Raw genomic sequence first — 26,113 nt, 5'->3', positions numbered from 1 at the left:
TGAAGCCGTTAGGCAGAGAGCTGTAAGTGTGCTGGGAATCTGAAGGCATAACTGAGTCAGTTTCAGTGTGTCTGATGGCCTTATTAATGCACCCTTCAGACAGAGAGACTGAAAGTGTAATATCTTAATTGATAAGGGCTACACATGAAGTTATCAGTCAGAGTGCAGTGGGACCAAATTAACCATTGACCACAGCACAGGTTTATGAGGTGAAGGTTGTGTTTTATAAAGTCCATGTTGTATGTTAGATTTGCTATGAAACCCGAAAACCTTGTGATGTTTTATGACAGTTTTGAGCATGTCTTTTAAAAAAGAATCAAACGAATCAAACAAAATGGCTGCTTTGCTTCGGTGCATGAAATAGACCCATAAAGATGCAGGGTAGATGGTTAAGAAGTGCAATGAAACAGAGACATTGGCCTGTGTCCTTTGGCCAGGACTGCCATGGTGTAGTTATATGAGATTCCTTAAAGGAAATAAGTGAAGTAATCACTTGAAAATGAAGACCAAATCAACTTATCAATTCGGTGCTGAAGATGAGAAGCAACAGCATCTGATAATGCATTACACTTAACTTATGATATAGGGATATCCTTTTCCAGCAACAGTAAGTCCTCAGTTACTGCATGCATCAACCTAAAATCTATCCTCAGTGTATAAAGATATATTCTGAATTCATTCATTCGAAAGAATGTTTCAGAAACTTTCACTGTATCATTGCAATTGCACTCCACAGTGCACTTTTCAAAAATCAGACCAGCATGGGGTCGTAAATCCTGTCAGCCAGCTCAGCTGTCACCGACGGTTTACAGACTCTGTGGCCGACGGTTTGCAGTCATGGGAGGATGGGATGGTCTCTCTCTCTCTCTCGCTGTGGAAACTGCTCCTCAGCATGCCCCCCCCCCCCCCTTGGACCTGTCATTATCAGGCTTATCTGGCCTGGTCACATTCCTGCTGGTATTTCTGTTTTTACTCTCCGTGGTGAAACTGTAGAGCTGGCAGCCATCTTGGCAAGAATGAATTCCAAATGTGTGATGGGGACAGGGGAGGTGAGGATAAAATGAGAGTGATGTATTGATGGATGACAGGCAGGAGGCACTCAGCATTTTTGGTCCTTCTATTGTTTTACAAGGTTTGAAGCAATGGATGCACTTGCACTTATTTGTTTCAAACATCTGGACAGCTTCAAATTGGGCAGTTTCAGCATTGCTCTGTCCTACCCAGCAATCATGAGTTGCATGTGTCATTGCAGGAATGGGTGGGTGGGTGGTTGGGGGGGGGGGGGGGGGGGGGGGGGGGTTAGCAAATTAAAAAAATGATCATTTACTCTTGTCATGTAAATTACATTGTAATGGCCCATTTCAATTCACTGCTTGTATTTGACTCCAAATTCCAGTTGATCAGTAGAGTATGCTAAAGTAGATACCCGCCTCCAATTTGAAACAAATATTTCCTGCCTCCCTTATTCACAAAGTAACAGTTGTTAAACTCAACCTGGGGCAAAGAGTGTTTGATATGCTGGACTTACATTTCAAACTTTCCCCTCCTGTGACAATATCTGGAGAATTATTTTTTCACAAACACATTACAGTGTCATTTTGATCATTCCTTCACCCATTGGTTCTGTTTCAATTTGAACAGAAATCCCTCATTTGGAAGAAGTGCTTTCCTTTTGTTAAGTACAAAGAGTCCTTTCATCCAGGCCAGTCATTCCTCCTTCCATTAATTTAAACTGCCCTCGGCTCTCCCGTGCCAGGGGGTCATTCATGCTGGGCTGGAGCCTAAGTGGGCATCCATCATTATGCCCCCTCTGCAGAGCAGTCTACTAGTATGCAAAAGCTCTGTTTTTGCATCTGGACATGAGGTCACGAAGGAGAACCTAGCATTAAATGTAATGATAAACCCAACACTAATCTGTCTTCTCAATGCCTAAAAGCCCAGAGACTCAGAGAGGAGTATGTCAATATGTTTTGCATAATTAGTTGGAGATTGAAGTGGTATCATGTTTCACTGGTTGATTGTGTCTCCATGTTCAACAGAACTTTGAGATTAAAGACATGGAAGAAGAAGAGCTTCTGTCTGTTGTGGAATCATTTACCGTGCAGGATGTTATTTGAAAAGTCATGTAATGCATATGACAACAGAGATATTTATAGCAAACAGTGTTTGTTTCCTGCAAGGCTGTCACCCACATTTAGTTTGTCTTGGCATCAGGTTGGACCTCTGTCCTCTTGCTCAACCACCAAACGTCAAAACAAATCTTTGTCCTGAGATCATACATTTCATTCATTCTTCTGACCTGCCATATTCACACTCACTCCACTGGATGATCTTTTTCCTTTCCCTCACTCTCGTCCACTGGCATGGCCACGCCCTCTCCCCTCCCTGTCGTTTACTAGTTTCTGCTTAACCAGTTTAGCGTCCCTCCCTGTTTACTCTATATAACTGAGGGCTGTGGCAACCGCCGCTCATTCTACTTGAACACCTCAAAAGAGCCACAGCCTGCTGGGCCCTTACTGACTGAGAGTGCAATCAAAAAATCACTAAAAATGTCAGATGACCAGGGTGCCTGCTATTTGTGCAAGGAGGACCTACGGGACCCCGTGTCCATCCCCTGTGGGCACACCTTCTGCTCCATCTGCCTGAAGACCTACTGGGACCATGCCGACCACACGGGCACCTACATGTGCCCGCAGTGCCGAGTCACGTACAACAAGAGGCCCACGCCGCGCCGCAACCCATCCTCCGGCTCCACGCGCAATTCCGTCTCCAGCTACAGGGCCTCCGAGCCCTCGCCCCCGGCGCCGCCGTCCCCGGATTACAACTACGCCGGCCCCAGAGACGTGGGCTGCGACATCTGCATCGGCCGCAAGCTGAAGGCCGTCAAGTCCTGCCTCATGTGCCTGGCGTCCTATTGCGACAAGCACCTGAAGCCCCATCACGAGAACGCTGCCTTCAAGAGGCACAAGCTGGTGGACGAGATCGGGCACCTGGACCGGCAGATCTGCCCGCAGCATCAGAAGGGGCTGGAGCTGTACTGCCGCACCGACCAGATGTGCATCTGTGTGCTGTGCACGGTCAAGGAACACAAGGGTCACGACATGGTGTCCGCTGAGCAGGAGAGAGCAGACATGCAGGTAAGACACCTCACAACTCAGGCAAAAAGTTGGTCTCTGTCACTTGTTTTTATCGATACTTTTATGTGTTTGCATATCTGGTACCGTCCTTGATAATGATTAACGTGATACTCTGCTTAGAGTAATTCTGGTTATATATTGTAGTTTTATGAACCTGGCTATCTCCTAGCACTATGCCCTCATGACTGTGTGCCCTCTTTAGATTAAGAACAAGCCCCCCCCCCCCCCCCTCTTACAGTAATGACTGAATAGTGTGAGTACGGCTTAAGATAACTTCCTGTTAGACTCAGATGGATTGGAAACCATAGTATCTGCCAAGCCTGTAAAACAAACATGCCTGAATATCTGTAAGCCCCACCCAGAGAGATTGAGATGTGAATAGATGTGTGAGGGCCAGGTTCCACTTTAAATAAGATAACATTTGCACTTTTGCAATACGTGATCTACTGCTGCAATACCTTTGCACTGCAGAAATGTGACATTCTTCTTCAAAATAGTAGATAGTAGATTAAAGTACATAACATTCATTTTAACATCCTGATGTATTTTCTTAAGTTACTAGCTCCTCTAGTTCTGGGCCTGCTGCTGTTCATCACTGTAACTGCTGTTGTGACAGTGCAACACAAACATGGCTCTCATGATTGTTTGTCTACTCCCCACAGCAACGTCTAGGCGCCACCCAGGCCGAGATTCAGGAGAAGATCCATGACCGGGTCAAGCAGATGGACGAGCTGAAGCAAGCTGTGGACTCTCTAAAGGTAACAAGGACAAGCAGAGAATTCAAATTGTACTTAATAATACTTATTACTCATTAAATACATATTAATACTTCATACTGATGGGTACTCCATTTTCCCTCTGAGCATAACCCCCAGAGTAATAGCTCACAATATTTATGATAACCTTCCACAATCATGTCCTCAAAGCCCCTAGTTGACCTCCAATTCTACCATACTCACTGCCTGTCCCCATTTGCCCCTTTCTCTGTCCAGAGCTCTGCGCAGCGGGCCCTGCAGGAGAGCGAGAAGCTCTTTGCGGAGATGCTGCGCTCCATTGAGAGAATGCAGCAGGAAATGAGCAAGCTCATCACGTCCAATAAGAAGGCGGCGCTCAACAATGCTGAGGGCCACATGGACCGGCTCACCCACGAGATCACGGACCTGAAGAGGAGAGACGACGAGCTGACCGCGCTTTCACGCACTGAGGACCACATCCACTTCATCCAGGTGACTGACCCTCCTGTACACCAACCACTGCAAAACATTACAGTGGAAATGACATGCCAACGAGTCTCGATTACATTGAAAATATCACGAAACAATAGTATATGTCTGTAGGTCTGTTTTCTGGTCCAGTTTCACTAAATGCTGTGTGGTGTTTATTTGGTGCAGAGCTACCACATGCTAATAGCCCAGACGGATGCAGAGGAGCTGCCCAGCGTCACTGTGAATCCATATTTCTCATTCGGCCCCGTCACCAAGGCCGTCTCAGAGATGAAGCAGCACCTGAGTGAGTTCAGCAATGAAGAACTGGTCAAAGTGGCCAAGACAGGTAAGACTGACTGGGGTTCTCATCTATCCATTATTATGTCTTTGTAATTAGGCTGAGACTATGTAATGCATGTTGATTGTTGTTTTACTCTATGAAGGCTTACTATTGACCTTGATTTGTTTTCCATTTCAGTGAATAAAATGCCATTCTGCCAACTGGACGAACGCAAGAGGAGAAAGACGTTGAAACGTGAGTTTCATGGAGATTAAAACGGGTGGCCTCCCCTGGTTTCCATTGTGGAACTGGCCTGAATGTTGGAATGGCTTTACTGAAACAAGGGTGCCAGTTTCAAAACATTCTTGAGTGGTTGCTAAGCAGTGTTTGGTGTTCCTCCAACATAATATCACCTTTTGTGTATCGATATCTATCCATTTATCCACAGATCTTTGGAAGTCAGATTTTTGTTTTCCATTTTGAATGGGCCTGTTTCTAAATGAGGTTCATTAGTGAAGTTATGCATCTAAGTATCATTTTGAAAGTGTTGGCACATTTGAAGGATGCCTGTTGTTCATGCAGTTGCTCAAGAGGCAGTCATATTTGCATTGCTGAGATAAGAGCCAAATGGCATGCACTGTATTTGTCTGCATTTCACAAGCCTAGAGGACTTTATGTCATTGATTTTTCCATAAAGAGATTAACATTCAACATTAAAACATAACAAACTCTGTGATTGTACATTGATTTTACAAGCATTTGAAATTACAACGATTGTTATAATTATTATTCAAATTATTTAAAATTCACATATTTATCAGACCCTATGACTATGTAAAAAGCATTTTAAGTGTCTTTAAAACATTTTAATTTTCGATAATGCTTTATATTTAGCACTTGGTTGCTTTTCATAGAGACAGTTATGGCCATTGGTAGTAATGCAATGAGATTCTGTCTTCATTCTCTAATTATCTTTTCATCTTGTGTCTTAGCTGATGAAGTTCAAATGCACAAGAGCCCAAGCCAGCCGCCACGGAGCAGGGATGAGTTTCTGAAGTGTAAGTAAATGTCTTTTTAGCATGCCCTGTGTGATCTCTATGTGCAGTCCCTATCTCCCACACCTCCACCTATGCCATGATTTATGAGTGCCCTTTGATCAGGGTAAAAGTTGAAGGAAACAGTGTCTTGACGAGGATGAGTTCTGTTGTTTGCTGTCAGAGAACTGAATGAGATTAAGGTTAAGGTGTGGATTGGCCAAACCCCATCATTTTTTGAATGTGTCAAAAAAGACAAAGAGGACATCAGTTTCTGTCCATCTGGGAACAGATGTTTGGTGGGAGTGGTACTGCTGCATTCCTTAGATAGCCAACTGGGTGTGTGAGTTACTCAACATGCTTGTTCTGTCGGTTGAGTGGGAGGGTAGGCATATTTAGGCAGGGAGGACCTTCCAAACACTTCAGGGAAATAGAGGAAAATAAAGAAATGAAAGGAAACCACATGATTGTCTGGTAATACCACCATATTACTCGTTAGCTATTAGTTAATGTATCCAACAGACTCCAATTACTTTTACGACTATGGAATGCTGAGCGACTGCCGGCATGTTAGTCATTCAGTTAGAAACCCCTTCAATCACAGGTTAACCATCTTGTAGGCATTTAACAGAAAAAGTGTTGAACCAGTCAATAAAAACACTGTGGGCGTGTGGATGTATAGTCAGACTCAAGCTTGTTTTTGACCATCCCGGCCTTCTAGATGAGAGACGCTCTCGCCAATCCCCTGGACAACCCCGAATGTCCAACCAGCTTTGACCAGCAGAGGTGGACAGACCCGTCTGATAGGCAGGTGATACTCGCAGCTCCTCTATTTGTCTGCTGGTCCCCTCCCAAGGGCTGTAGCCTCTCTTTTTTTCTGAACTATTTCCATAGAGAACTTTGGGGTTGCAGCAGTCATTTGGCCAAAGCATGTTTGCATTGTTCAAGTTTTTTTTCAAGCCAAGTGACAGCATGCAGCCTTTCAGTTTTCCCTGCTCGATTTGGTGGCAGGAGGATGGATGTTGAGTAGACTTGGTGGTTTTGGTTGGGGATTATTGTGGTTTGGGAAGTTCATAAGCTCAGCCCCATAACCTAATATTTTCAGTGACCTAAGAAAGCTATGGGTGTGCTGTGAAATGTTTGCACTCTGACAATAGCAACAAAGATGCTAATTAGGCAATAGCAATAACAACTTAATTAAGCTAATTCCTCAATCCTTATTTGTCTCTTGTCCTCAACCAGATGCCTGTCAGCTCACACTGGACTCAAGCACGGCCTACAGACAACTGTATCTGTCACGGGGGAACAGGAAGGCCACCCTGAAGAGAGACCCTCAGTCATACAGTGAAAGCACTCAGCGCTTTGACTGCCTGCCCCAGGTGCTTTGCAAGGAGGCCCTGTCTGGGGGGGCCTACTACTGGGAGGTCGAATGGGCCGGAGAGGGTGCCTCCATTGGGGTCACCTACAAGGGCATCAAGAAGACGGGCTACGGTGACTCTGCCCGCATTGGCTACAACCGCAAATCCTGGAGCCTCTTCTGCTCAGACTCCAGCTACTCCGCCCGCCACAGCAAAGACCAGGTGGAGATCAATGCCCCCTACTCCTCCCGCATCGGAGTCTTCCTGGACTACTCTGGAGGGACTCTCTCCTTCTACAATGTGTCAGAGTCCATGTCACTCATCCATCAGTTCAATGCCACTTTCAGTGAACCCGTTTACCCTGGATTCTGGGTCTGGTATGAATCAGCAATAACCCTAAATCAGCTGTAAATAAGCATTTACTTTATTCAAGGTGTTACTAACACAATTAAAAATGATTTGACAACAAATGTGTATCTGAAGTTACTAACAGTAATACCTCGTACTCCTTATTGAAATATCTGGTGTATCTACTGTTTGTGGACAGAGAATATAATTATTCAGATTTAAATTGAATAGTATGTTGATATTTTAATGTGAAGTTGAGATCAAATTTGTAAAAATGGCAACCATGTACTTGTACATGTACTTACACATTACTTTAATAAAGTTACTCGTTTCAATATTTGTAAAGTATACATTTTCTACAGACTTTGTCTCGCACTCACTTGCAAATCATGTTGCAAATTCCCTTTTCCCTGTAATTCCACAATGCTGGCATATTCAAATTAATACAAGGTAAATATAAATAGTAAAACACAGTATAGAGACACAAGAACATTGTAAGGGCAAGAATTATTCAAATGAACTGTGTATGAAAAGGTTCTGGCTAATCCAACCGCTTTGTCAGGTCCTTTTCCACTGAAGTAGACTTACCTCACTTGACATTATATATCTGTGTTACCATCAAAAAAGCTCACTTTATTGTACAACAAATACCTTTTCCATTGGTGTCATTATGAACCTCCCATCACTGGAGAAGCAGTGTAGTGTCCGAGGACAGATGAGGAAAAAAGAATGCCTTGTTCAAATGGAAACTGCATTTTAAGAAGAGCTGAGAGGTCTCAATGAAAAGGAGTGAACAAAAAACTACTGTGTTGACTTTTAATACCATTGCAACTAAACACTGCCATCCAGTGGTTAAACAGCTCCACGACTTTTACAGAAATGCCTGCTCTTTAGGTGACAAGAGCACCATCCCTGATTGAGTCTCTTAGTCAACTCCGAGTCTAACTCTTAATACGAAATACTATCTATTGTGACATCTATCTACCACACTCAATGTAGTAATCAACAAGATGTACCGTACAATTCCCAGGTTACCCACAGAAAACGATGTTTGAGGCAGATTGCTACCCTGTCCCATGTCAAAATGCATCGGAACTCTCCCACTAGTTCATTGTCAGTGCACGGACGATTTTCCTGTGCGCACTTATTGAAACAGCCGCCGCATTTGACTGAAAATGACGACTGCACAGGTGAAATTCCGTACCTAACGATTACTATTGTTATGGTAGTGTCATTCTACAGATTGTGTGCTTTTCAGTGTCGCGTAATACATTGTTATAAATGTAATTTAAATCTGAACAGAACCTTTAAACTTCAACACGAGTCTGTAGAGCAAGCTAACTTGCTATAGTTAGCTAGCTATCATAGCCTGATTGGCTCACTCGATGTAGCCTACTACTCTTTTACTGCTAATGTTTTCATGTTGTATAGGTACTTTTGTTAAATTAACTGTATCTGATTTAACTATTAAACCGCCAGGGAGATTTCTATAGATAGTTACCAAGATTAAACTCCCAGAGAACCTTAGGTAGCTATCAAACTAGCTAACATCCATAACATAGGTGCCCATCCCTCCCGGTAACTGTTAAACATTTATTTATTTATTGTTTCTGTACTATTATTATCACCGAATTCTACATTACAACAAGCTTTCGTCTCAGTCCATTCGTGGACATACTCTTTTAGAAGCACGCCAACATTTACTTTTAGTTAAAGGTGGTTAAATGTTATTTTGTGTCTTTCAGATGGCAGCCACGAAAGTCCCAGAGATACGTGACATAACACGAATAGAGAGAATTGGTAAGGAATGGTAAAATAACAAAATGTGATGTTAAATATCCTTATTTGAACGTTTCATGTCTACCAGTCGTCTTCCAAAGTAAAGTGATGAGACTTTTTTTTGTCTGCCTTTCATCAGGAGCACACTCACACATCCGTGGTCTTGGATTGGATGATGCATTGGAGCCAAGACAGGTCAGAGTCCATCTAAGCCGCATCTCTATTCATTTGATTCACTAGCTATGGTAATTCTGAACACAAATTTGCCTTTTCCTTTTGCAGGTGTCTCAGGGAATGGTCGGCCAGTTGGCAGGGAGAAGAGCCGCTGGGCTGATTCTGGAGATGATTAGAGATGGACATATTGCAGGGCGTGCTGTTCTCATTGCAGGACAGCCTGGCACAGGAAAGACTGCCATTGCCATGGGTAAGACATCGCTGTATCTGAAGCTTTAGATTCTGTGAAGTTGTTATGATTTTCCAATTTCCAACAATTGGGTTTGACAATGAAAACATATATTTCCCGCCTTTATTCAGTCTCAGCCAATCTACACTCAGTATTGCAGTATATCTTAAATTCCATGCTATATAGTCATAAAAATATTTTTCTAATTAAATGTTTTTATCGTTGTTTTATGTAAATGAGTCGTCTGCTTTAGCTTACCTTGTTTCACTGAGTGAATTTGCTCCCATTGTGAAGGTGTTGCCCAGTCTCTTGGTCAAGATACCCCCTTCACTTCTCTGGCTGGGAGTGAGATATTTTCCCTGGAGATGAGCAAGACTGAGGCTCTCACTCAGGCTTTCCGCAAAGCCATCGGAGTCCGGATCAAGTAAGTAGGCCACATCGCCCTGTTCCCTGGAGAAAGATTGTCTTAAACTATTCCATCACAGTGATATGAAAATATTAATTAAACTGTTTCTAGACCTACAATGATGTTATTTCAACAGGGTTTATCAGGATTCTAGTCCATTCTATGAATTGTGTTTCTTTGTTTCAAGACCTACCACAAAAAATTCATACTGCACCCACAAGCACTAGAGTTTCTAACAAATTGTCATCATTCTTGTGGCCTCAGCATTTGCACAATCAGGTTTCCCGCAGATCCTTAAAGTCCTTTAAGAAAGGCCTTTAAGTTATTACTCTTAAAATAAGACCTTATTTGGTATTAAGAAAGTTTAATTCAAAAGTCATAAAAAAAATGCTAAGACATGACAAGTAGAATTGTCTGAATCATTATTGGTAGCATCTATTTATTAACATAAGTTATGAATGCCTCTCACAATAATGTCACGCATATCAGGATAGTAATCAACACTCAAATTTAGTTTGTGGCTGGCATGGTCAGAGTAGATGCACTGTCTGCTAGCTAGTGAAGACGTGGGGAAGTGCAAATTCATTCAAAATTGGCTATTCAATCAATTCAATGAAACCTGTACCCTACAATGTATCAAACATGTTGTATGTGTTTCAAACTCTGTATATTTAATTTGCCCGGTCAAAATGTCCTGATCAAACTTGACAGTAATTTCCAAGGTAGGTAAATATTTCCAAGCGATATTTAATACAAACCATTGCGATGTATTCAATTGCGTGAGTGGGTCACAATACTGTAGAATGGGCAAACTACCAGCCTACTCCTGAATTGACTTAGTAAACCAGAGCCTCAGTGTCTGAAGTAGTTCTGGGTGAAACCTGTGCAAAGCCAAATCTAGATACCAAAGAGACATTTTAGAAATAAGTGCTGTGAACAGAGGAAGCTAAATTGCGTTGTTTGGCCAACAACAAGGGATGTTTGGAGAAAAGAGAGCAGATTTGATGCAAAGAACCCCTTGACCGCTGTTAAGCATGCGAGTGGTCTATTCTGTTTGGGGGTTTACTAGCAGCCAGTGCACAAGAAATCTTGTATGAAGGGAGGGAAGAATGGAGGCCACTAAATATTAGCAAATTCCGTGTGTATTATCATGAAGTCTGTCTGAAATCAGAAGCCTACAACAGGAAAATGATTCAAAGCATACCTAAACATACAGTAACTTAAAAAATACTCATTTTGGAATGCCTCGTAGTTCAGAAATCTCATACAGGATTGAAAATGAGTCTTCCCTGTTTAGTGAGATGGCTTTGAGAAAATTAAAAATTACAATTATTTTGAGTATCCAGTAAATGCTAACACTTCTCTATTAGAATCTTAGCCTATTCCTTATGGGCAAATTATTTCAGATCCTTGTGAGTGCAACTGTATGTGGAGTGGTAATGTGTAAGAATGGCCTTATCACTTGTACAGTAAAAATAGGAACACAGCTCTAGACTGTAGTCTAGTCCACGGTGGGAAAAGGTGCCCAACACAAATGTTGAATGTCTTCTGAGTGTATCTGTGTTTGACATTGCAGGGAGGAGACTGAAATCATTGAAGGAGAAGTGGTAGAGATCCAGATTGACAGACCAGCCACAGGAACAGTAAGTTTACCTCAAGTTGGAGCAATGGTTGGGCTCTAAGGTATTATAAGTTCAACTGACTCAACCAAGAGGGTCTGAAATGATATTAATGTCTATAAATTCTTTTGTAATGGACAGCGAGGCTGAAAGTAGGCCAATAAACATCTGTGAAAGCAGGGTTGAGAGAGTTTTTAGGAGGAGAATGTTTCTTATCTGCTGCTGTGTATTAGCAGTCACTCTCTGAAGCAGTGAAAGTTATTAAAGATATTTATCAAAGGGAAATAAGTTTCGTCAAGGATAAAAGGAACATTTTGGCTGTTGTGTATGTAGGTCAAATGATGAATGGGCTTGAATAATGGGTTCGGAGGCGGTAAAGGTGCTCATCCAGAAAAGGAGGATGCAATAGGAGAGGACGGTTCAGAAACGTCTTTTCTCTGATTTATTTAAACTGTCTGAATCCTACTTTCTTTCAAAGGGGGCCAAGGCGGGCAAGCTGACCCTCAAGACCACAGAGATGGAGACCATATACGACCTTGGAAGCAAAATGATCGAGAGCCTCACTAAGGAACGTGTCCAGGCTGGGTGAGTTGTCGACCGGACTTTTGTTGTTGACAAATTGAACTTCTACAGCCACATTCTTCAAGGGGAATAGTTTTGCTTGAACATCACCAAACATTTGGATCTGTAAAGTGTCACTGAAGATTTTACCTGACATGCTCCTGTTTATTATGTGTATTATATTTTGGATTTATCATAAAACTTGTTCGCTTATATTCATAATATCACGTTTTAAACTCACTCTTCCCTTTTGTCTAACTGCAGGGATGTCATCACCATTGACAAAGCCACTGGGAAAATCAGTAAACTGGGACGGTCTTTCACCAGGGCGAGAGATTATGATGCAATGGGTTCTCAGGTAACCTGAATGCCCTCTGTCATGATGTTTTTGTTTGTGTATGTGTGAAATCGTCCAACCTTCATTTATTTGTGGTCTCCTTTTTCAGACGCAGTTTGTCCAATGCCCAGAGGGGGAGCTGCAGAAGCGAAAGGAGGTGGTCCACACTGTGTCCCTGCACGAGATCGACGTCATCAACAGCCGCACGCAAGGGTTCCTCGCCCTCTTCTCCGGTGAGTCTCCTCCGCCTGTCTGCCTGGGTGGTAAGCTGTGGACCAGCCAGTGGGGGTCCTGTCCAGTCTGATTTCTCCATCCTCTTCTGTGCCATAGGTGACACCGGTGAGATCAAGACTGAGGTGCGGGAGCAGATCAATGCCAAAGTGTCCGAGTGGAGGGAGGAGGGGAAGGCCGAGATCAACCCCGGGGTGAGTCGGTCTGTCTGCATGGGAGTCATTAGCTGCATTTACATGTGTCTTTTTTTGTAAGCCGCTCTGACGGAATCGTTAGGGAAGGGAAGCGGCCCTTGTTGTTAAGCTGTTACATGGACCGAAATTTAAGCCGCTTACCTTGCCTTGGGCATGCGCAAAGACGACGGAGATGTGCTCCCACTCCAACTCCCACTTCCGCCTTCTTTGTTTACTAACAACATCAACATGGATTCGCATCGTGCACAGGCAGCTTCCTTAAGGTTGGTGTGATGACCACTTGTCAGTTTTAGGGTTGTCACGAACACTTAACAAATGGCATTCATATTAGTATTAGCCTCCATCAAGATATTAATGAAAACTACATGGTGACATCATAGCATTGATTATACACGTATAGTGTTTTCTTTCTAGAGTTTAATTTTGACAATGAACTGGGCTACATTTTTGCAGCCACATTGAAAGCTAGATCAACGTCTTAATAAACGAGAATACATGCAATAGGGCCATCCTGTATGCCTTTCGGTTAACGTATCTTTTAAAGGGCCTTCTGCAACAAGAAACACTAACCGTACTGATGGAAGACTAAATGCCTCACTTGCCGATTGAAATATGCGGTTTAGTTGCGTTAACCACACTGCATAATGATCATTGTACTACACATCGTCAAAACTCTGTGATGGGGAAAATCGCTTGTCGCTAAAATAGGCTACTCGTGTTACTGTATGTTTCCACCTGAGCGTTTTATCGTCGGGCGGTATTTCGCCTGGTTGTTTTTAAGAAAATTCATGTTTGGCTGTCAAGGCTGTCAAGTAGCAAGTTCAGTTGCAGTGCAGCGCTAATATAGCCTGACGATGTCATACTCATAATTCTAGTCAGAATATGAGTCTGATACTGCTCCATTGGGCTGTGATTTTGGGGCGTGTTTTAAACGAAATACCTCTTTGCTCAATTGGATATACCTAGAACCAGTCAGAGCAACGTAGTATGACCGTCGGGGCCAGCCTATACATTAAACTTTTACTGGATCCCGTAGGAAGGACGGCAAAAACATCTTTTCGATCGACAAATACCTTGATAGTGTGTCTCTGTTCCTCTTTCAAAATGAATGCGCTGTCAATGTTCACTAAAACAGACTTGAATCCCCAAATGTTAGCTCTCCAGCGGAAGCCATGTTTGTTGAATACGAACTCAACCCAAGCATTGGTGATGTAGTTGATAACGTTACGGTTGATCATCTGTCCATCATCGTATAAAGCCCGCCCTGACAATTTGATTGGTCCGGCAGAATCCTGCCTTCTGATCATTTCTCCCCAACGGAGCAGAGGCAGACCGAACTTCCCAACCTCAAATTTTGTGGGCGGGGTTAAATTCGGGGTGGCATCCAGGCTAGCACTAATATATATGTGTAATATATTCATCACAAGTGTTATTAAGAATGATAATATGAAATATAGCTGCAAGCAGCAATGGCGGTTTCCTCCTCCAAACATTGCTAACCAGGGAAAAATGTACTTTTGTGACAATTTGTCACTGTATAGAAAAATTCATGTTGCAGACTTACCAATGGGATATTACATTTCAAATGCAATACTGTGCTAGAAGGCTGTGAAATTTGGCACACTCATTAAGGACAGTCCCTTCTTTATTCACACCAAGTGTCATGTCTCTCAATAGATTCATGCTGCAGACCTACCAATGGGATATAACATTTCAAATGCAGTACTGTGCTAGAAGGCTGTGAAATTTGGCACACTCATTAAGGACAGTCTCTTCTTTATTCACACCAAGTTTAATGTCTCTCATTAGACCACTCTAGCACCACCAACGGGTCAAAGCTGGACTTGTGTTAACACAACTAACTTTTGAACCGTGTGACTGATTTTCAAAAATGAGGTACCATTGGATTCCCTGGCTCAAGACCAATTAAACACACCCTGTGGCATCAATTTCACTCAAATATTTGCAGACATATGACTTCACTTCCTGTTTGGTGGCTTTTCTGCTGAATTTGAGTGGCTGTACCGGACAAACGGTTGTGAGGATCAAAATTCTGTTCGATAACTTTTGTGATGCTAAGTCTGAAGATCATCTCTGGTGATTTTGAAAAAGATTTGAAAAAAATTGTAGGAGGAGTAGGCTTTCAAAGGTTTTTGATAAAACCGGAAATAGCGGAAAATCTATATAACCGGAAATTGACACCATGGGGTGGATTTAATTCGTCTTGATCCAGGGAATCCAATGGTACCTCATTTTTGAAAATCGGTCATACGGTTCAAAAGTTGCGTGTGTTACAAAAGTCCAACTTTGACCCGTTGGTGGCGCTAGAGTGGTCTATTGAGAGCCATGAAAATTGGTGTGAATGAAGAAGGGACTGTCCTTAATTAAGCAATATAGCACGAGTGGGAGTGGGGTAGGTACTAGAGATGCGCGGATGGGCTATTATTTCATCCGCAACCGCATCACAAAACGCATGATCCGTCCGCTACCCATCCGCACCAATTTTTTTGACCAATTTTCAAAACCGCACCCGCCCGCCATCCGCCTGTTGTTTTTAGGTATAGGCGAGGCTAGAAAGTTCTTGCCTGTTCTTGAAAGGAGACTGATCCAATGCCGCAAAGATATTTAAAGCATAAAGCCCCTAGTATGAAAGCCTATTGGCTATGTTGTAGCCTATCCCCAGAATATTATCAGTGAAGTGACGTCTGTCTCCGATCGATGCACAGGGAGAAACTTTAAAATAGCCAAGCACATCGGCAAACCTGACCTTACCATAGGCTAGTAGGCCTACAATTTTTTTTATCATTGTAATAAAACGCAATTTGGTACACCATTTTAATATGGTAATATAGCCTTGTTTTTAGTTTAGAAGGAAACGCCGAGTCTGTTAGCCAATTCCGAAATTTCACCGCATTGTAGGCTTTATACTGTAACAACCCCAACACTTGCCTGCTTGCCTTGCAAATAAAAGTTTTCCGACTATTTTTCTTACCTTCTTTCTTAGCTGGTGATGTTACTGAGCTAGAAGTGTAACTTGTTCTGAACATCTCGCGCTGCCAATGCCCAATGTCACTTCTGAGTCAAATCACTCCATCATCTCTTTGAAATTCCTCATTCCACGAGTGGTAGGCTACAATGACTGGCTGTTTTAAAATATAACTAATAGCCTAACGAAACAAAATAACCCAGGCAGTTTCATCTACAACACGTTAAGGCTTCTTCCAATACTGACAACTGACTCATACTTTGCAGGTTTGCGGCGTTGCAAAGAGACGCAACATGATAGGGATCGTCACTTAATTTGAACTTTTTTGCTTCCTTTGTTTGCTTTGTATGCATACACGGAACTAGGCCAATTTACTGCCTGATGAAAATTTGATTATTTAAAAATGTGCTTGGATGTAGGTAACGACATTTAACAATGTGTAGATATTCTGAATTGCGTTGGGTAAACCGCCACCCGCCCGAATTTAATTAAAATATTATTTTTTGTCACGTCACCCGCCCGATCCGCGGAGTCCGCGGGTGCAACCGCCAACCGCGCATCTCTAGTAGGTACCCCACTCCCACTCGTGCTATATTGCTTTTATAAAACAATTCTACCGTCAACAAATTAACATTTCAACACAAAGTTATTGATTAAAAATTATTTATTTCGCCATTGTTTCTCCCCAACAAAAAAAATAGTTCCATTGTCAATGTCTTGGTTTGGAATTCTAAGTATTTTGAATTAACGGTTATCATCAACGCGAATTTTTCATGGCAGAGTGATTTATTATTAGCTGTGAAAAGTCCCGTAACTGTTGGTATGTTGACGAATAACCTATAGCATGGAACGTCTCTCGTCCAATCAGAAACAGCTAAATTACGCGATAGAACCCAATTGTTTTATAATAAGCTATATATTTGTATAATATTGGCCTGCCTACTAACTGTTCTTGTTACAGGCCGTGTTTCGTAAAAGCCTGTGTAAAGGTCATTTGTTTTCAATGTACCGGTAGGCACCTGCGGCTTATAGACATGTGCGGCTTATTTGTGTTCAAAATAAGTATTTTTTACTAAATTCAGTGGATGCGGCTTATATTCATGGGCGCACAATAGTCCGGAAATTACGGTAACTCCAATCACTGCTCCCCGGACGCCTCCAAAGGCAGCTCACTGCTCCGGGTTAGTTTACTTCACTGTGTGCTTCACTGTGTGTATCACTACCCTGGATGGGTAAAATGCAGAGATAGAATTCAGAGTGTGTGTGTGTGTGTCACTATCTCTGCCATAAACATAGTCACTAGTCACTAGGGCTCATTTCCATTTCCATAGCAGAATTGCTTGTGAACTCATAAAAATAATGATAGATGTTGCGGCTGTCATTCATGCTCTGATTCATTTATTTTATCTGATTCATTTATATCAGCCAGTTAAATCACGATCCCTACAATATCAGAGGCTACTAGGCACTTGTTTCGAGTTCTTTTTTAACTTATTAGCAGCTAGCTAGCTACTATTTGTTCTCATTGGATGTTCTGTTAAAGTGTTGGCAACAATACGGTCGAGAGCTCGAGTTAAGACCTACAATATTCTGTTTGCCCTGACAGTGTTCGATTAGTATATAAACAACAAACCAAGTCGATGTAGACATATAAAAGTCGTGTAAACACCTGTATTCAGCTTTATTGCAATAGAGCTGCCTTTTAGGCCCTGTCGTGTTTTTGTCATGTTTTTGGGTTGTATGACAACATTCATCTTTCAGCACCTCCCCAGTAACAAAGAGGTTGCAACTGAATTAAGCATTTTCTTAACGCTATGGTTGCAGGTGCTCTTCATAGATGAGGTCCACATGCTTGACATGGAGTGCTTCTCGTTCCTGAACCGCGCCCTGGAGAGTGACCTCTCCCCCGTTCTTATCATGGCCACCAACAGAGGCATCACACGGTACAGCACAGCACAGCACAGCTCACACGACACAGCTCACACAGCACAGCTCTCCCCATCACCCCGCACAGCTCACCCCCTCACACAGCACAGCTCACCCCCTCACACAGCACAGCTCACCCCCTCACACAGCACAGCTCACACAGCACAGCTCACCCCCTCACACAGCACAGCTCACACAGCACAGCTCTCCCCCTCACACAGCACAGCTCACCCCGCACAGCTCACCCCCTCACACAGCACAGCTCACCCCCTCACACAGCACAGCTCACCCCCTCACACAGCACAGCTCACACAGTACAGCTCACCCCCTCACACAGCACAGCTCACCCCCTCACACAGCACAGCTCACACAGCACAGCTCACCCCGCACAGCTCACCCCCTCACACAGCACAGCTCACCCCCTCATATAGCACAGCTCACACAGCACAGCTCACCCCCTCACACAGCACAGCTCACCCCCTCACATAGCACAGCTCACACAGCACAGCTCACCCCCTCACACAGCACAGCTCACACAGCACAGCTCACACAGCACAGCTCACCCCCTCACACAGCACAGCTCACACAGCACAGCTCACCCCCTCACACAGCACAGCTCACCCCCTCACACAGCACAGCTCACACAGCACAGCTCACCCCCTCACACAGCACAGCTCACACAGCACAAATCACCCCCTCACACAACACCGCTTAGCCCCTCACACAGCATTCACCAATCTGGGGTACCTTTCCCAAAAGTGTCTGAACAACTCCCATAGCTGGATGCTGGGTAGACCTTTTTGAACACTGTCTCCACGGTTACCATGGTGGTTGCTCAACGATGCTTTCGGGAGATGCAGTCTTGGGCGAGTTTGAGCGTGAAATTTAAGAAATGTCATCCCCTTTTGTCTCCTTCTATTGCTGGTAGTGTGCACTTGACTAATGTGTGCACCAGTGTAAAAAAAAATCATATTGAATATCATTTTCAAATATTTAAATTTGGATTTATTGGGATCACAAAAGGATGAACTTCATCTCTGTATTGTGTGCATCCTCACAGTATTCGTGGCACCAACTACCAAAGTCCTCATGGGATCCCCATTGACCTGCTGGACCGGCTGCTGATCATCGCCACCACCCCCTACACCGAGAAAGAGACGCGGCAGATTCTCAAGATCAGGTGAGAGAGAGAGCAGAGAACAAGAACAACATTTGATACCATGGTCTTAACTAGGATGGGGTAAAAGCCAGAGGGCTTGACCGTTTATGACCCAGATTATTTTCCGCATTTGGACTGTAAAGTTCCCACGTTCATGCTGTGCTTACTCAGTTTGGTGCTGCTGTCAGCCGTCGGCAGGTTTCTCTCCTCTCTGTAGTTGCTCTACTGCTTTTCTTAATCTTTTTTCATCGCATTTCACTCTTCAATTTAACTTTTCAGGCTCAGTTAATCATTAATAGAATGATTTAATGTAGTGCTTTGGGATGATCTGTTAGTGTCTATGTTATTGGTGTAAGTCAGTGATCCAGTGAGTGGACCTGTGTGTGTGTGTGTGTGTGTGTGTGTGTGTGTGTGTGTGTGTGTGTGTGTGGTATCACGTGCAGGTGTGAGGAGGAAGACGTGGAGCTGAGTGAGGAGGCCCACACCGTCCTGACACGCATCGGAATGGAGACGTCCCTACGGTACGCCATCCAGCTTATCAGCACTGCCGGCCTGGTCTGCACTAAGCGCAAGGTAAGAACCACCACCCAGCAATAAAACTCAACCAAATCGGCAGAGAACGATCTACATGTAACCTGAAAAATAATTGTGGGTTGATCAAGCAATATGGTGAGAGTGGGGATGGTATCTCCAAGGCTGTTATTTGGTTCAGGCACAAGGCAGGAGGCCCAGTCCTGCAGGTATTGACCAGCACGAGTGTCATATTGCTTTACAACAGTTCTACTACCAACTTATTGAGTTTGAAGACACCAAATTGTGATATTTCATTAGTTTCAAGTTAGTTTATTCATTCTCTGCACCCCCAATGATTTTTTTCATCATTATGTTAAGAGTTGCCAAGCAAAGGATGATGAGGGAGACTTTTTGTGCATGTTTATTTGTACATTCACCTGTCTTTACGTTACGCGGTCATTCGTACGTTCACCTGTCTTTACGTTACGCGGTCATTCGTAGGTTCACCTGTCTTTACGTTCGTTATTCATTTTTACAGTTCTCCTACTCCTTTTGATTAGTCTCAATCAAATGAAACATTAAAAAAAATATTGATTCTGTCATTCTGCCAGCTCTTTCTCGCATTTTAAGAATAAATGTGGTGATGTACAGGTCAATGCTTAAAGTATACGAAATGCTGTGTGACTGCTAGCGGTGAAATCAGACTGAGCTTGTGCCTAGATATCCCCACTCATGAAAGGCCTCTTGTCCAGTCAAGAAATGAGGAAATTGTTTGACCGGATCTAACTGTTGTATAAAAGTGAACAGCAGGCAGATTTTTTTTAGTGCTAAACCATGTCTCCATGTGTAATCCTATTTTGGGTAAGGTCTAAATACAACCCAAACCAATCAGCCAACTTTCATGACCATAATGGTGTTCTACCTGGAAGCTGCAGACCAGCACCTGTTTACCTGAAGTCTCCTGTCCGTCCATAGGGCACTGAGGTGCAGGTGGAGGACATTAAGCGAGTGTACTCCCTGTTCCTGGATGAGGCACGCTCCTCACAGTACATGAAGGAGTACCAGGACTCATTCCTCTTCAATGAAACACGTGAGTGTGCCCAGCGTTTTTACACCTGACGTTTCTATTTATATCCAGCAGTCTGCTGTGGCTGCCAGTTTGCTAGCGAAGCCGTCCAACAACGGCAGAGGAGTAAAGAGTCAGTTGTAAGGGGCTGCATTCATACATACTTAATAACTTTTCATTAAGTTGTACGATGAAACATTTAATGATGATGATTAAATCATGATTCATAGTAATTTAATTATGAAAATGGCTATTGATGAACATTTTTCCAATGAGGAAGAGAATGTAGGGTAGGAACTTACCACAAGTCTTTTCATCTGTGTGTTTCAGAAGCTCCTCAGATGGACACCTCGTAGTGACCCTGACCGGACCGTCTGTCACCTTTGTTTTGTCTCTTTTTCCATGGGAATTTAGCCTGTGTTTGTTTGTTTCTTGTTTTAAATGAAGCTGTTTTTTTACAAACTCTGATGGGAGTGCATGCCTCTCAGTTTGTGCCACTCCCAAGTTCCACAGAAGACGTTCAGCACCAACGGGTCTCATGTGTGAAAGGATTGGGATCTTAGTTGGTTCTGTATTAGAGGAAATTTTGTAGCGTCAAAGGATCGTATTGTGATGTCTGCACCCCCTGACATTTTCAAAATGTTTATGGTAATTATTTCTGCCATGAAAATGAGAATAAAATCGTATTGTCTTGCCTAAGCTGCATGTCCACTTCCATTCAGTACCAATACCTACCACTAGATGGCACTGCTGGTTCTGTGTTAATCAGCAAGATTGCCCAGAAGTGGCTGCAGTGATGCTCATTCTCTGTCCAGTTAGGACAGGCTGGGCCACTAATGGGCTCTGCTTTGATTTATGAGTCGGCAGCAGTTGGCAGATGTTTGTCAACCTGCTCGAAGCCTCATAGTTAATGTGAAATAGAATGTAGTTTTGGATGCAACCCAAGGAGTTAATAGGCAATACGATTCTCAAAATATGTTAGCTTACTGTTCCACACCCTCAAAACAAGACACTGATTGCCAAAATATAATTTACACCCTGTTGAATTTTCCTATTTTTGTAATACTGGATAACTGTTTGAAGGATTAAAGTATGGGGACCCTTTAGTGTACTTAAAGATCATTGCATATGTCGCTGCCATTTTATCGACCATTATGTTGTAGGTATGTAGACACACAGGCTCCGGGGGACCTGAAATACAAAGACCTGACCTCCGCCGCCGGCCGGACTGAGTGCATGGCTGAGCATGGCCTCTCATTTACAGGGAACCAGTGTGTTAAAAAATGACCCGCCCAAACAAAGAGAGAGGCTGCCATTAAAATGGGAGTAAGGGCATATGAGGAAGCCTTCACAAAGTGGACAGGCCATTCGTGGACATGGGGTTGTAAGGGGGTAGAGGAACTGAGTTTTGTAGGTTAAATGTATGTGTGTGTGTGTGTGTGTGTGTGTGTGTGTGTGTGTGTGTGTGTGTGTGTGTGTGTGTGTGTGTGTGTGTGTGTGTGTGTGTGTGTGTGTGTGTCATGCTTGTCAGTCTTCCCTCTCCTGTGTCCCGGGACGATAAGGGTGTAACTCAAAACCAGCCATTAACGTTCCACAGCTAATGGCTCAGTGCAGGAATGAATGGGAATGGCCGGAGAGACCTACTGAGTGATAGGCCACTTATCTCCCTTGGGCCTCAAAACATCTAGAGCCCAGACCGTTTGGTAGGAGACTGAAAACTATTCTTTTTACATGAACAACACCCCTAAACTTTTGTCAGACCCACATATTTTTTGGACGTGCTGCTAAATCAGAAGCTGTGTTTTATCAGCCCAGAGTGTTCGTGTTTGTGTTCGCGCGCCGCTCAAGAGTCTGTGCCAACATGCAGCCGGCTTAAAAAATGACAGCTTCCCATTAGCCTGCTACATGGAGATACATGCTTAATGTTACATTAGTGGGGGAAACTTGTTGTCAGTGGATTACGCTGCTCTGCATCCCACAAAATCCCCCCACCCCACCCATCTCCTAATTAATGCCTGTGGGCTTCACTCCCAGACCCCCCCTGCAACCCTACCCCCCCACACACACAGTATACAGTGGGCGGCATGGTCTTGCTTACGCAGTGCAGACCATACACAGGGGGCTTAGTGGGCAGACATGCTTGCTAGTGTGGAGAGGGAGATGAGGGAGAAGAGGAGGAGGGGATAAGGGTATTGACGGAGAGCAGGGCCACGTGGGCTGGGGCAGACTTCAGTGGCCCAGTGACAAGCCCTGAGAACATTAAGAAGCCCAAGCTGTCGTCATGACGGGAGGCCACACCAGCATTATATAATGGTGAATGTTGGTGGGGCTTTTGTCTGTGTGGTTGCGGTTGAGTGGTCATTGAGGGACCCAGCAATCTGTTCCACAGCAGTGCGTGTCCATCCGTGTTGCGTGGAGGTACCAGCACCAGTGCCAGAGCGTGGAGAAAGGCTTTATGAGATCGATCTGTGGAGGATTGTGCTGACAACACTGCTCATCTACAGCTTTCCTTTACACCATCCCCTTACACATACACACAAACAAACATGTGTTGATCAGCAGCTCAGATGTGCAAGAGGGATTTAAAAAAAGAAGAAACACTGTCTAGAATGATGAAGTGTGTACAGTGTACAGAGACGTGGGTAGGTGTGCAGTGTTCCTCTTGAGCAAATAGTCCTCTTTATATCTGCCAAGTCCTTCCCTCACTGACTCGACCTTAGACCTGCTATGTTTAGCCGTGTTCCAGCCACAAACAGGACGGAGGATGCACGCTCGCCCGTGTGTGTTCCTGTGTGTGTTGGGGTACAGCAGCGGCACCAGGGTACGTGTGGCTAACTCTTTTTCACCCCCTTTGCCCAATTGGGATTTTATTCTTAGAAGAGCAAAGCAAACACCACACCCTTCCCGCATTTGATAAAGCTCAGAATTTGCATCTGCCGGTGAATCTGTGAATGTATGCATGTGTCTCTTTCAGCTCTCTGTGGTTAAGAAACATATTTTGGTAGATTATATATATATCTATATATGCAGACAAACACAGACCTAGGATGTAAAATGCTTGTTTGGAAAATACACAGTCAGTGTTATTTCTAGAGGTTTGCTCCTCTCTGACATGCAGTATTCAATGGCACAGCCATAGCTTGTCATGGGATGAGGGGGAGAGCTTCTGGACTACACAGAGGCCGGAGAGAGAGTCTGACAAGTAGCCCTGTCTTCTGAGGCTCGCGGCAGGGGAACTCTTCCTCTCTTCTTTCATCTTCCTCTTCATTGATTCACTCATACTGGTCGCCTCAGTCCGGTGGCTCACTCCATTCTGCTTTGTTCTTCCTGTGTAGATTGAGATGACAGCCTCTCATGGATTCTCCACGGTCTCTGACGCTGTGATGAGGACCCCAGAGCAGCTTATAGCAGATATATATGTGTGTGTGTATCTATCCGCATACACATACATATATACACGCACACGCATACATCTATACACACACACACAGCAGTTATATCCATTTTTGTATTTGATGCAATTAAATACCATGATGTAACAAAAGACTTGTGCTGTAGGTGCAAATATCATATATCAAAAAGTATATATAGAAAAGTATGTTAGACTATGAGTTGTGATGACAGTCTAAGTGTGCAAATCTAAAAGCAGGATGTATTATTGGTCACCCTTTCACTGCAACATCTCCCACTGTGCACGTGTGTCCGTCTCTAAAAGTCACTAAATGATTGCTTCTGAGCTCCACCACATGATGGAGGTAAACAGGCCAATCATGTCAGATGGATCAGGTCATGTAATCATTATGGTTTACAGCGGAAGGACATGAAGATCTTACAACATGGCATCAATCTTAGGATATCTATTTCCTCAGATAGAGGTCAAGGGGGCATCCCACATCGCTGGTGGCCATATTAACAAATCACAAAGTGATGCTTCCCTCTGTAGCCTTACGTATTCTTGGGATTTAAAGGGGGAAAAATGTATATATCAAATTTACATGGAGGCTATTTCACTCCATTACATTTTGCATAAACAAGCATTAAATACATTTACATTTTCAATAAAGACCCTAACTTGCCTGTCAATTACACTTTCAGTCAGAGTTGCTTTAGATGCCAGCTGCTCCAGATATCCTCTGGCCATACTAAACTGTTTTACCTCACTTTCTGTTCTGTGGTGCTGACACACACACAGGAGAAAGCTGCTGAGAGAGCAGTCCCCCCTTACACACACACATACACACACAGCCCCTCACTTTAAGCAGCCATTACTGTAATTGCTCTCTGCTGGCTCTTGCTGAGGGCTGCCCCTCAGCTGGCTTGCTTCTCTACAGGGACATGAGCCGCAGGGCGATGGAGATTCAATCGGCACTGGAGACAGTTTGAGCTCATGAGTGTGTGTCCCCCCATTACAGTTTTAGCCCCCTTTTGTTGTTGTTATTTTGTTGCCGCTTGTCGGCTAATGACACGGTCGATTTCTTAGCAGCCACTTTGGACCGGGAGACTCAATTGCTGCTGCTTCTGCTGCGTAGTCTCTAACAAATCTCCCCACAACGCCCAACCTTCCAGAGGGCTTTCTGAGCTACAGCTGAGCTGAGCTTTTCTTTCCTCTCAACCTCTCATATTTGCCCGTAAAGGTTGAAATGCCAGAGATGACACAGGCGCTACCTTTATTCAGTATGGAGGCACCTCTCATTAGAAGATTTGTGCTAATTTTTAACGGTCGGTTTTCGACTGTGTTTGTTTAATCAATTTATTCTTTATTTAAAGTAATTTTTTCTTTTTAATTTGCTTTTGTCCACCCTGCCACAGTTCTATGCCTAGTCCCATTTGTGGGTAAGCACTGTGTGCCTCCTATCAATCCTGACTGTAAAGACACCAATATTAAATCACTCTCTGTTCTTTTGCCCTTTTCCTTCCAGACCCAATGCGCTACTCTGCATTTTTAATGTTGTATTGCTTTGGCTCAGCAGATTAGCTAATCTAGCTGTCATAACACACTGCTCCCTCTTCCCTTGTGCTTGATGTCAAACTGAGTGCACATCAGGTTAGCAAGTGTGCGCTAGCTTGTGTGCCAGTGCAAGTCTTGTCGAAATACTTGTCCCTCCATTACTGTAAATGTAAGGCCACCTCTTTAAACAGGAATAATGGGGCCATTTGTGTGTCGTAGCCTCTGGCCGTGGCTGAAAACGCTCAAGAGTAATGAGGGAGGGAATGAAAGAGAGAGTAGGGAGAGAATGTGAAACGAGGAGAATCCAGTCATTTTAGCCCTGAGCTTGTGCATGCGTCCACTGAGGCTGCCTGGATCAGACGAGACCGCTGCTGCGAAATAGTTAATGCTTTACATAAACAAGAGGCAGGGGAAATAGGATTCCATGGCAGTGAGAGAGAGAGATAGAGAAGGTGAGTGAGACGAAGACAGAAAATACGGATGTTATTTGCTGGCATGTCATCAGTGGTCATATTAACCTCTAGTCAAGGACAGGGACAAAGGTACCTCCACATGCATGGCTGCTCACACAGTGGACGACATGTAAAATCCTGTGGCGTGATTCTCTCTGGTGGATTCTGGGA

The 26,113-nt window shown here is 43.7% G+C and overlaps 2 protein-coding genes across 2 annotated transcripts; both read left to right on the top strand.

The window, feature by feature from the left end:
• Positions 1-2,549: 2,549 nt before the first annotated feature.
• ftr83 (finTRIM family, member 83) lies at positions 2,550-7,425 on the top strand (the record flags this gene model as incomplete). The annotated part of the gene is made up of 7 exons (XM_080852191.1): positions 2,550-3,137; positions 3,800-3,895; positions 4,130-4,363; positions 4,529-4,688; positions 4,821-4,877; positions 5,615-5,680; positions 6,899-7,425. The coding sequence occupies 7 exons, from the start codon at positions 2,550-2,552 to the stop codon at positions 7,423-7,425; spliced, it is 1,728 nt and encodes a 575-aa protein (XP_080708317.1).
• A 1,093-nt stretch (positions 7,426-8,518) lies between these two features.
• Positions 8,519-21,162, top strand: ruvbl2 (RuvB-like AAA ATPase 2). Its single transcript, XM_080853812.1, has 15 exons — positions 8,519-8,552; positions 9,108-9,162; positions 9,281-9,336; positions 9,424-9,565; positions 9,839-9,968; positions 11,527-11,593; positions 12,048-12,154; positions 12,395-12,488; positions 12,577-12,700; positions 12,798-12,892; positions 17,703-17,821; positions 18,865-18,984; positions 19,407-19,536; positions 20,452-20,566; positions 20,873-21,162. The coding sequence occupies exons 1-15, from the start codon at positions 8,538-8,540 to the stop codon at positions 20,896-20,898; spliced, it is 1,395 nt and encodes a 464-aa protein (XP_080709938.1). The 5' UTR covers positions 8,519-8,537; the 3' UTR covers positions 20,899-21,162.
• Positions 21,163-26,113: the final 4,951 nt, after the last annotated feature.

Source organism: Sprattus sprattus (assembly GCF_963457725.1).
Source record: "Sprattus sprattus genome assembly, chromosome: 1".
NCBI classification, from domain to species: domain Eukaryota; kingdom Metazoa; phylum Chordata; class Actinopteri; order Clupeiformes; family Clupeidae; genus Sprattus; species Sprattus sprattus.
The sequence above is the reverse complement of the archived record's forward strand: the minus strand, read 5'-3'. Positions and strand labels throughout refer to the sequence as shown.

Excerpts from the sequence above, each read along its gene's own strand:
- ruvbl2 (XM_080853812.1), top strand. Across the intron at positions 12,155-12,394 it reads AAGGAACGTGTCCAGGCTGG|GGATGTCATCACCATTGACA; the intron begins GTGAGTTGTCGA and ends GTCTAACTGCAG. Across the intron at positions 18,985-19,406 it reads CGGCAGATTCTCAAGATCAG|GTGTGAGGAGGAAGACGTGG; the intron begins GTGAGAGAGAGA and ends TATCACGTGCAG.